A 12,135-nucleotide genomic window follows, 5' to 3' on the forward strand; every position below is an offset into this window, starting at 1 on the left:
CTCAGCACGGTTTGAGTACAACAATAGATCTCAATAATTTGGCTTGTGTCTCCAGCACAAATTCAGCACACCCACATAGCAAGGAACACCAGGCGGGCCATTGGGAGCCATTGGAGGTGTGAAGAATGAATGCTCTCTCTCTTTCTGTTCTCATTTCTGTAAGTTAACCAAGCTGTCTTAGTGCAGTCGGGTGTTTAAAGGACTGTAAGCCATAATGGCTTCTACAAGGCTACCTAACAATGATAAGCGTATATTCCATGCAAACTTGCAGATTCCCTAAGCAAGAAGGGTGTACTAGCAATCTTCCTTACATGGATGAACACTAAAAGGCAAAATGCAGCATCAATTCTAAATCCCACCTCATCCTTTTGCACAGATACCCACAAATTGTCACTCCGCTATCACCCCACCACCAATCAGCCTGAAACCACTTGCCTTATTACGGTAGACCAGTTCAGCAAGTATATAATGCTTGTTCCCTCTGATGCCAATGTAACAGCTGACAATACAGCCCACATTTTTTTATCGGCATTGGTAACCTGTTTTGTCGTATGCCATAGTTCATTGTGCCTGATGGAGACACGAAGTTCAACAGTAATGTTGAAATACTATTTCCACACCTTTGGTCCAAAATTTCTTTCTCTAGTACATGTCAAACAGATAACACAGAGACTACAACCAACTCATGTCTGATTTGTTGAAGTGTTGCATCAACACACAGCAGAGTAAGAGGAAAAAACATCTTCCTACTCACTCATGAAATTGTAATTCCATGCATGCAGCAAAGTGTGTATTTGATCTCTGAGAGACAGAGGTTTAATACACACTCTTGATGCCTGCAGCTTTAGACATCTTATGAGCTTGTGTACACTACATGCCTTTTTTTACCAGTAAAACCTGTAGGAGACCTGTCCTAAGACACATCTTAATTTCCAAAGCAATAAAATATTATCTGAGGCAGTAGAATTCTATGAATTCAAGAAGCCAAAAATGCCTCTCACCTGCAACTGAATAGTTTCAATGGCAGGACAGTCCTTCAATGTCAAGAGTTCGACACACCTATCGATCACCTCTTTAGAAGCAGTCACATTTGCACCAGCGCAAGACCTGTGCAGACTTAAACAATTATTGCCTTATTCCAATCTTTAGAAGAGTACTTAAGGTGAGGCATTCTTGAGTGTTTTCACAAAATGATGGTGTTTGATCTTGTTTACATACATTGTACCTAAAAGCAATGGCATCTCAGAATGATTGATTTGCATGATTATTTGAAAAAGAACAATCTAAAGTACTAAAACAACAAAAAAACTTAATTGGAAAGACTTGCATACATTTTAAATACCTTCATGAGTGCAATGGTATATTATATCTGCTTACACAAACCTTATGTAATTGTACCAATACAATGGCACATATGCATTTTGACTTGAGACACACAACCACTAGGCTCAGAAAAGACAAAAGCATGAGCATCTTGTTGACAAATTCTTGTTTCACCAACAACATGGCTTTTGAGCATGTTGCTTACATTGTACCATTGTGATTTTATAAAATTGTGTCGAAACATATTGCTTTGCATTATTTTCATGACTATCATGGCATGTATAACCATGATGGCTCACATCAATCTTCTCCATTTGGGCGTGTTGAAGACTTGCGAGCTCCCCGAACCTCCGCCTCTGTCGTCTGTGTCGCCCCCCTTCCTTCCTCCGCCCCCCCTCCTTCCTCTCCCATTGTTCGCCCCTGCTTTTGCCCGCCCCTCTTCCTCCCGCTGCTGTCTCCTATCTGCGCCCCATCCCCTCTTGCTCTCCTTGTTCGCCTCCCCTCCACTCTCAGCCTCCCCTCCTTCCTCCGCCTCCTCCATTCTACGCAGCCTTTGCTGCGCTGCCCTTCCCCTCCCCTCCTCTCCTCTCCTCTCCTCTGTCAAATCCCCATAGGATCTCCTCGTAGAATGCTCCTGGTATAAGACTCGAAACCTGCAAACAAACCAAACAACCGTGAAGGGGGTGCAGGCCTGACTCACCTCCCAACCTTGACAGCCGTGGGCAAGCCCACAAGACTTGGCTGTCCCCACCGAGCCACGAGCTAAGCTAACTAGATGGACGTACCGACCAATTCACTACTTCGTGACGTCCCACACCGCCACGAAGCTACCTTCGTGGGCCTCGAGACTGCTGCCGGCCTCGGCTACATAAAGCAGGTGCACGTCCACACTAGATCCAGGCTCCTGACCATAGAGCTCTCACAAAGACATGCGAGACTCTATATCACTAATGACTTACCTTGGCCACCCTTTTATAACCTCTTGGCCGGTCATTGGGCGTCCACACTTGGGCGCCCGCCCGTCCATACTTGGGTGCCCGCCCGTTAGTCTATCCCTAACTCAGCTCGCCAATCAACTTGCCTAGCTCCAAGCTTCCCCAACCTCAAAGCTAGTCTTGTGTGCGTGTAGCACACGGTAGATACACACTATGAACATGACATCCTTTCTTTGCCTCTCCTCTTCTCTTCTCTCCTCTCCTCTTTTTTCTCCTCTTTTCTTTTTTCTCTTCATTGAGGTGCCTGATTGATCAGGCCAAGGCACGGAGGCAATGGCTCTATTGTTGCTTTGTGGATTTCCGCAAGGCATTTGATACTGTGCCCAGAGAGCGCCTTTTTCGGCGACTACAGACACTAGGCATACCTTCAGACATGATGTGGGGCATATACAGGCTATATGAGCAGGTCTTTGGGAGAGTTCGATGCCCAGGAGACTTGTCCGACACAGTTGCTAGCACCATTGGTGTGAAGCAGGGGTGCCCGCTCTCCCCCACGCTCTTTGGGCTCTATATTGATGAGGTGGTCGATTACATCACACAGGGAGGAGGCTCTAGGGTTGAGCTATCAGGTATTACTGTCCATGTTATGCTTTATGCTGATGACATCGTCTTGGTATCCGACACGCAAGTTGGGCTTCAAAGACACCTTGTGGCTCTTGATGACTTCTGCACACAACAGGGTCTCACGGTGAACCTTGGGAAAACCAATGTTATGATCTTCCACACCTCACCCGCAGTCAGGAGCCACACTACTCTCACATTAGTAGGAGGGCGGGTCGAGGTGGTGAGCTCTTATGTTTACCTTGGCATCACATTTACTAGCTCAGCTGGACGCTTCTCCATGGCTCAGGCAGTCCGAGACAGAGTGACCCGGGGGTATGCAGCTCTTGCTGGCCTTGAGCGTCAGTGTCATCAGGCACATTTTCAGGAACCCCGCACGAAGGGGTGGCTCTTTGATACATTAGTGACACCAGCCTTAATGTATGCAGCAGCGGTTTGGGCACCAGGGCTTGCAGCCTCCACATGGGTACAGCTGGAGAGACCACAGATCTTGATGCTCTCGAGGATGATACGCAGCAAACCATCCGTCCCGCACGACATTGTTCGAGCTGAGTTTGCTGCACCACCTATGGCAGTAGAGGCATTGTTCCAGACGATCTCCTTTATATACAGGATGAGGGAGATGCCCACGGAGAGATTATCCCGCCGAGCTTTTGAGGCATCCAGACAGCTGGCCGAGGCTGGACACACTGCATCTTGGTATGCACAGATGCTACAGTGGTTCTCACATCATGGGATAGACATTGAGCGGTTGCCACCTTTTCAGTATGATCAGTCTGGTCCACGGGGTTACCTCTCTCTCAATGAGAGGAACAGAGTGATGAGACACGACATATGGCAGCACTACATACAGGAGACATGGACAGCACCAGAGAGCCCACTACCACCGAAGATGTTGTATTATAGAGACCACTTTATGAGCATCTCAGGGGATGGGTTTATACATCGACCGCGGTACATGGATGTATACATGCCACACAGCTCTCGCGTTGCTATTGGACAGCTACGAGTCTCATCACATAAGCTAGAGATAGAGGCTGGGAGAGCGGCACGGGTTCCCAGAGCTGAGCGGATATGCAGATTGTGCCGCGAGAAGGTGGAGACTGAGGATCACTTTGTATGTAGATGTAGAGCCCACCAGGGGGTCAGAGATAGATATGCAGGATTGTTTGAGGAGCACTCTTCACACTACATCAGTTGATGGAGGCCTCGGACCAGCAGCTTGGCAGACAACTACTAGAGCTTCATGGTTCTCGAGAGAGACTCCTCCAGACACCCGCTCCCACTAGGGGTGGGAGACAGTCCCAGCTCACAGATTTCTTCCAGAGAGCTATGCCAGTGCCAGCTGATGTACCACGTGGGGTGACCGCACAGAGAGCTGACGAATTGAGAGCCAGGAGGAGACCTAGACAAACTGGACATAGAGCACCCCGACCCGTCACCGAGAGATAGCAGCTATCCGAATGAGATACCAGATGGAGACACAGGAGAGGCTAGCTCGCTTTCATTCAGACTCAGGGTACATGTTCACGCCGTTCACAGCCTCAGCATCCCTCTTATGGCACTGGATGGAGTTAGACATAGATCTGCATAGCATGCTTGTACTACCCCTTCAGCATATAGAGATGCATCTTGCCTTAGCACTCCATCCACATCCCCACACCCCCTTATATTGTTTGTATATGGGCTCCACCGATCCATGATGATTCAAAGTTGTATCCAGACACATGCACACTTTTTCTTTTCTTTCTTTTCTTCCGATGACCGGAAGAACACAGTTGTATTATTTTTTGTCTCATAGGCCGACTTTGGCCTCTTGTTGACGTTAATATCTCTCTCTCTCTCTCCGAAGGGGTCACGGTTTGCCACCACTGAGGAGCCGGGTGGAGGAGAGGCTAGTGAGTCTCCATACTCCATCTTATCTGAGAAGATCTTACACTATTCGACACTGGGAGAAGTCTTCTTGATGGGGGACTTCAATGCACGGACTCAGAGCAGACAGTGCCAGATCTATGACTCTGAGGATCCCTTGAGACTAGAGCCGCTAGCTACAGAGGATACAGGGACCACTCGGATCTCCGCTGATGGAGGAGCTGACAGCACTGGATATGGGCAACATTTGCTGGAGCTTGGGGCCCGACACCATCTCGTTATTTATAACGGGATGACTCAGTGGCCAGATTCAGGTGGGTTGACTTGCTTTCTAGTGGGAGGCGGCAGTAGTACAGTGGATTATGTGATGGGATCCCGAGAGGCAGCAGATATGGCGTCTCAATTCACCCTACCACCATGCCCCATTGGGGCGGATCATACATACCTATCCCTCACTTTCAGGAGCTTACTGGAGACCCACCCACCCATCATACAGCCACCACGCACTATTTTTCACTTCACTCAGGACCTAGCCAAGGTGTACGACTATCATGTTCATGATCAGCTATTTGCCTTAGATCCATCGGCACCCATGGCCATGCTCACCTCCCAGCTCTCACATGTACTGCACTCCGCAGCCGCGAGGAGTTTCCCATACCACATACAGACAGGACAGCCACCTACATCTGGGAGCATGCCCTAGAACTGATGGTATGATGATGAGTGCAGAAACCTTTACCGCAGTCTCCGAGTGCAGAGGGCTCGTGGGGAGATCACCCAGAGGCAGGCAGGCAGGAGAATGCATACTCTCACCCGCCGTAAGCGGCGAGCTTATGAGGAGGCTCAGTACTGGGACACATATCACATGCTCATGAGTAGAGATGCTACTGCTGCTTGGAGGAGACTCAGAGAGCCCCGTCCTCCCACACCTATTGCCGATCCTCAGACCTGGCAGACATATGCAGAGAGACTTTATGATGTGCCTGCACAGTCCCCTATACCACAGCCCACAGAGCCATGCTCCACAGTCTCCACCTTCTTCACCCCACCTATGGTTAGGAGGGCCATATGCCGACTCCAACATGGACGGGCGACACATCATACAGGATTACAAGGAGAGCATCTCACTATGCTATTGATACATGTGGTGCACGCATGGCGCGACACATTGGCGTTAAGCTAAAAGCATTGGCTCTTTCTTACCTCATCCACAAGGGTGTTGTTAAAGAAGGAAATGTAGGTGATTGTGCTCAAGGACCCTCCACGCTTAAATGTAAGGGATCGAGCCTCTCAAAAGCTCAAGTTATTTGTGCATAAGGAAGTGGTTACAAGGACCTCTCGCCCTGCATCTACACAGCATGCAACAAGTGATGATAGATATGTGCCTGGCAGTGCTAGTGGCCAGCATGGTAGCAGTACCAATACTGTGTATGCATCTCATGGTGATAGTGGTTGGCATGTAAGCCAAAGACCTATGCCTATGGAATTGTCACGTGATGAGTCTATGCATCATGGGCTGAAATTTCCACATTATGCAAGAAGGCCACATGTACCTAGGCCACCAGTTCATACAGCAAATGCCTCTGTGCCTCATATGTCCATGAGCCTCATGTCGCAAGGGCTGCCCCTTTGGATAAGGGGAAAAGAAAGCATGAAGAGAAAGAGCATCATGTAAAGAAGCTCAAAGAATTCAAGGCCAGCGATAAGTCGGTTAAGTTTGAATCATATCATGGAGAGTATGATGCTATAGATTACCAATCTGGGTTGGAATTGCATCGAAATCATGCTTTGTAGCATCTACTCTTGCCACAGAGCAATTGGACCAAAAGATGAAGCATTCTGGCAAAGATGGGCTTGGTTACAAGGCCAAAGAGAAGGCTGTCCCCAAACCTGCAAAAAGGTGGACATTCATCTAAAAAAGGACTCAAAAAAGGCCAAAAGTGGGGGTAAATCTGAAATACCTCTAAGGCACAGGTTTGGGGTGGCCTTGAGTAATATGCAAAAGAAGGGAAGTGCTTCTCATGTGGACTACAAGTTTAGAGAGTGCCCACCACGCAAGAAGGATGAGGAGAAGCAACCAAAGGTGAATGTACATGAGATTCCCGAGGTGCAAGGGAATACGGTGCATGAAGGCAAAGAGGGGTGTATGCAATTCCTAAGGTGCAAGGGAATATGGTGCATGAAGACAAAGAGGGGGGTGTATGCAAAGCTTGGGGGAAGATCAAGGATCAGCCTGCTCTCTTCATGTTTGATGATTGTGCTATGGATAACTTCATCTCCGTACAAATGGTGCCTTGGGCATTGAGGTAGAGGACTTGGGACCCCAAATTGAAGCAGAGACCGCCTTTGTGTGCAAGGAGGTGTAGGTGACTCCCGATCATTCGAAAGTTGCATGTGCATATACATGGGTATTTGGATCACAAGAGCTTTTTGGTTGCACCTCTTGATGGATGTGATGTGTTGCTTGGAAAGTCATGGCATCATCATCTTGAGCCCAAAGGGAATACAAGACAAACAAGATCACTTTTTATGCACAAGGACTGTATGCATGTTATTGATGCTGACAAAGAGGGCAATCCTATCCCAGTTGTATTACACATCCATATTAATAAAGCAATCAAAAAGAGTGTTTCCGTGTACTTGGTTTTGTTCGTGACAATGTATAACATAGTGATGTTCATGTGGATACTCTCACGCAAGATAGGTTGAATTTTCTAAACGGTTTTAAAGGTTGTTTTGCATAACTACCTCCGAGAGAGTTAGAGAGAGATTTAATTAGAGAGAGAGAGAGAGAGAGAGAGAGAGAGAGAGAGAGAGAGAGAGAGAGAAATGAAATGAAATGAAATGAAATGTTATATTAACGTCTTCAAAAGGCCATAATGACCAAAAGTTACATCATGGTGGATCTGATACAATGTCTGGATAAAAAACCAAAAAATGAAAAATAAAGATGATACTACTGGCACCTAGAAAATGAAACTGGAACTAGAAGGTAAACAGAAACCCTTATAGGGTGTGAATATAGTGAGGGGGGGGGGGGGGGTACGCTATGGAGAGTTATATTAACGTCTACGGAAGACCCCAAGGGCCTATGAGACCAAAAGTAATACAATGGTACCATGGATATAATGAGCCATGGAAAACTGAAAGAAAAAGTAAAATGAAAACATCTGACAATACATGCGATCAGAAGATGATCATGTGTACAGTGAGATATCCTCTGATTAGCTAATGATGATACTTGCCTTGGCCAGAACCGATCTGATGATGGAGTGAATGTCAGGCCTCTGTGATGCGAGCATGACATATCGGCAGAGAACCTCGCGAATCTGTCTGTGTGGTGGAGGGTCCTGATACTCTGGGTCGGGGACGTCTGGCTCGCAAAATGGATCGAGCTCTCTCGCTAAGAACTCCTCTCGGGTGTGGAGCTGGAGCGTGGGTACGGGTGGTGGGCTCTGATGTCGTAGTAGAGGAACTGTTGTGGACAGTGGATTCCAATGTGGATGTATGTACCACAAAGAAATCTGTGATGGCTCTCTGTGAGGTATCATGTCGGAGCCAGTGCTATCTCTCAACATGCTGCCTCAACACTACATCTCTGTGTCGTCTGAGCTCCATCAAGTACATGCCCAAGCACCTCTGATCCTCAAACTGTATCACCCGTGTGAGTGGTCCGAATCCCTCTCGGAAGAGGCAGTGGAATCTCCCCTGTATCTCATAGTAAGTCGAGCAACTGAGCATATAATGGGCCTCATCCTCTACTACTCTTGTGATGCATACAGTGCATGTCCTCTTTTCATGTGGGATATCCTCAGCTCTGCCAGTCTCTACTCTGAGGCAATGGGAGAATACACTGAGCTGGCCGATCATGATACGCATGGCATGTGACGTGTATCTGTATGTATCCCGGGATCTCAAAGAATCCATCCTCTCGGAGAGTCTCAAGAAGTGATCTCTGTAGTGATCCAGTTGATCTCCTGACGTGAGAGATCAAGGTATGGGTAATCCAAGCTATACTGAAACGGGGGGAGACGGTCCATCTGTATGCCATGTGCATGAAACCACTCGACTACCTCAAAGTACCATGAATGTGTCGGTAATGGTGGTGGCCGTGTCGCTAAGGAGGGCAGTCTAGCTCGTCTCAATCGCTCCCTCTCCCTCTCGCCATATAATTGCATAGAGGACTCTAGTGCTAATCGTGGGAGGCAATCTCTGTCAAGCGTGTATACATGCTGAATATAAGTAACAATCTGAAAAAGGGCATATGTAACCAATGGGGCCATCCCAAACTCTGCATGTAGAATGTCATGCGGTACAGATGGTTTACTCCTGATCATGCGTGACAACATCATCACCTGTAGCCTCTCTATGCTCCTCCAGTGATCCTTCCCTAGGCCTGGCCCCCAAAAGGCTGCACCATACATAGCTGCTGGTCATACTAGTGTATCAAAGAGCCAACACTCAGTGCGGGGTTCTTGGAAATGTGCCTGGAAACACTGTCTCTCCATAAGGGCTAGGGAGGCGTGCCCCCTCGCAAGTCGATCAGTGGCAAATGTGGCCATGCAAAACAAAGGGCCTGTAAAAGTGACTCCTAGATACACATACTTCTGCACAATCTCCATTGGGGCATCTCTGTATATAAAAGAAAATTGTGAGGCGACTGCATAAGATGTGTTGAAGACCATAACCTTGGTTTTGCCCAAATTGACCGTACGGTCTCTCTCCTTGCCTACGTAGCTCGTGCCTAACAAACAGGGGCTCACAATGGGGCCACGGCGTATGACAAAATGTTCCTAAAAAGGTAATCCTATTGGCATTGATGTAGAGCCACTATGTTACATAGCACTCTAGTGTAAGGTGCATGTAAACCCCCCCACCCCCTTCCCTCGCGCAGCGCCACTCGCCCACCGAGGAGGACCGCTAGCCCATCACCCAAAACCCTCTTTTCTGCCTCCTTGGGCCTCGATCTCACTTCTCCCGAGGGAGACCTTGGGGCCCGGGGGCGTGAGGGCACAGCTCCGTGCGGACCAGGGGGGCTGCAGGGTGTGACGGCACGGCGCTCCAATCCCGCCCACGTCCTGCCCAAACTACTCTAGAACCTGGAAGTGCTTATGTCACCTCCCCATGCAGACTCAGCAGGAGCACCTCCTAGGCACAGTGCCTTAGCCATGTGCCTCATTCATCCCCCCAACTAGCTCCTCCCCCTGTCAACCCTCCAGACGATGCCTAGATGGATTTCTTCTCCCGCACGAGGGTACCCCTCCTGATTCTCGGCTTGGTGGGAGGCCTCCCTTTGGTCACACTGGAGGTTGGTCCCCACATGAGCCTCATCCACTCTGGATAGTTTTTTGATGGCACTACCCCCACTCCCTCAAGAGAGTCCACATCGTGAACCTCCAAGAGAGGAAGTGGCACATTGATCCCCGCCCTCTTGAGGTCATGGGCGTCGCATCCTGGTGCTTATGGCTTTGGGAGAACAGACCCTTGGAGTATGTCTAGTGCGACCCTAGTGATTGGAGCTCGTGCTACCCCATCCGATTACCCCCCTTCTTTGAGTACTTTGCCAAAATGGGACGATGGATCCTCCTACAGCAGATGGATGGCACCCAACTTGCGTGCTCAGGGGATCTCAACCACTTTCCTAGAAGATTTTTGACAGCACCTTTGGATCCCTGCTCTCCAAGCACTTTGTTGCTTAAAGCAGCCTTGTCCCCTGGTACATCTGGCGAGAGGGCTGCAGCAAGACTATTGCAAGCGAGTCCACTCCCCCAGCGGAAACCATTTGAGCTATATATGGGTTGATCTCATTCATACCCTGCAGGGATGCCTGGAGTGCCTCGCATGAGACTCACTACGCATGCAAAGACAGCGGGCAGCCTTCTTCCGCACTTGGAGCGCTGGACCCTTCTTCATCCCGAAGGAGGGCACGGTCATTTGGCATCACACACCACCTCTTTGGCTTTCTGTGTGCCCCCACCCCCCCCCCACCCCCCCCCCCCCCCCCACCCCCACACACACACACAATGCAGCTTCCCTCCAAGAGGGGCCAGCCATGGAGGGAGCCCCCCCTTCACTTTTTGCAGTTCTTTTACTGCCAGGAGCTCACTGGCGGATTCTCTTTAAACTAATGGAAGGATCTATTTTGAAAAGAAAACAAAAATACTTAGAGAGAAAAGACGCGAATGTGGAATGATGAGAATACATACAAGTGTGGGCGTTGAAGGAATGTGGCTTGGAGCAAAAACCATGCCATTTCACTGAGAAACGGGCGCTGTGGTCCAGACAGCTGTTGCCGGTAGGCGTGCACCACCTCCTGCACAATCTCCCGCACTGCCTCTTCCGACTCCATGGGCTCCTGCAACGTTCGAATCAATACATATGATTGCAGTTATATAATGTGACCGGTGTATATTGTTTTCAAATACAATCCAATGAAACAATCGAGAATTCATAGCTCCCAAATGTACTGCAGCGATGAGAAAACTGTGTGCATGAATATATTCTTAGAAATCACGAATAAAAATCCTATGGAATCATAATAAAATCTGCTTCTGATGTTAAACCTCTGGGCACTCTTTTAAAAAAAACCTTCAAAGCTCTATCGTTTACTTGATTTGTGTTGCCCTAATAACGCTAGGCGCCCTAATCGTAATTAGAAATGTCGCTGGCGTTGCCGCCAAAACTGTGCAAGAGAGAGAAGGGCATCTGAGAAAGACAGAGCGACGTTTTGAAATTTCTGTTAGGAATGAACGTTCACCCAAATTAACGTTTAAAACAACCTTTAGATCAAAAGTTACCCAAAAATCTTGATTTTCCATTTTCATGCATACATAAATGGCTCCACTATCTCTTGAAACTCATGGAGATACCCTTACATTTCCTTCTCTCAAACCATGCTACTTATTTAATGAAACCCAAAAAGAGGATTTCGGTCACCTATACACCCAAATTCATTTAGATGTATTAATTAAACTCGCATAGCCCAGGGAGTGGAGAGTCGAGTCAAGTTAAGTGTGAGTTATTGATAGATAAGGACGTGTGTGGCAGCGAGACCGTGGGTGAGTGGGCATCGCCTCACACGTGTGAGTGCATGCCCCTGTACGTTTAGGAGGGTGATGGCTTGCATGCATAGAGGAGGATTGGATTCAACGACCATAGGAGGATGCGGGGGGCTGGGGAGATTGGGAAGAGGAATGCTCTGAAGATATGAAGCAATCTCGCGAGTGCAGGAGGATGAGGGAAGGGAACGAAAGAAGGCAGCTTTGGAGTGAGTAACGGATAGGATCATCGATCAGGCTGAAAGATCCCAGACCAAGAGGGGTAAGGTATGTCTGAAGGTCTCACCCGAGCTGTGAGGAGTTAAGTTGGTAAGCTGATATCGCTA

The 12,135-nt window shown here is 48.4% G+C and overlaps 1 protein-coding gene across 7 annotated transcripts in view; it reads right to left on the bottom strand.

Moving 5' to 3' along the window:
- The window catches only part of LOC147629664 (uncharacterized), a 104,427-nt gene extending 92,940 nt beyond the window's left edge, over positions 1 to 11,487 (bottom strand). For 4 of the 7 annotated variants that reach the window (XM_086811173.1, XM_086811170.1, XM_086811176.1 and 1 more), the window contains exons 1-3: positions 11,361 to 11,487; positions 10,958 to 11,106; positions 1,002 to 1,107 (exon numbers count right to left, since the gene is read on the bottom strand). In XM_086811173.1, the coding sequence (XP_086667299.1) occupies positions 1,002 to 1,107; positions 10,958 to 11,100 (249 nt within the window). In that variant the 5' untranslated portion in view covers positions 11,101 to 11,106; positions 11,361 to 11,487. Of the gene's footprint in view, positions 1 to 1,001; positions 1,108 to 10,957; positions 11,107 to 11,339 lie in introns of those variants that run through there. The other 3 variants (XM_086811171.1, XM_086811174.1, XM_086811175.1) reach the window with 3 other exon arrangements.
- Positions 11,488 to 12,135: the final 648 nt, after the last annotated feature.

Source organism: Cibotium barometz, chromosome 17, assembly GCF_041138505.1.
Source record: "Cibotium barometz isolate CiBa-2024 chromosome 17, ASM4113850v1, whole genome shotgun sequence".
In the NCBI taxonomy this organism is placed as follows: domain Eukaryota; kingdom Viridiplantae; phylum Streptophyta; class Polypodiopsida; order Cyatheales; family Cibotiaceae; genus Cibotium; species Cibotium barometz.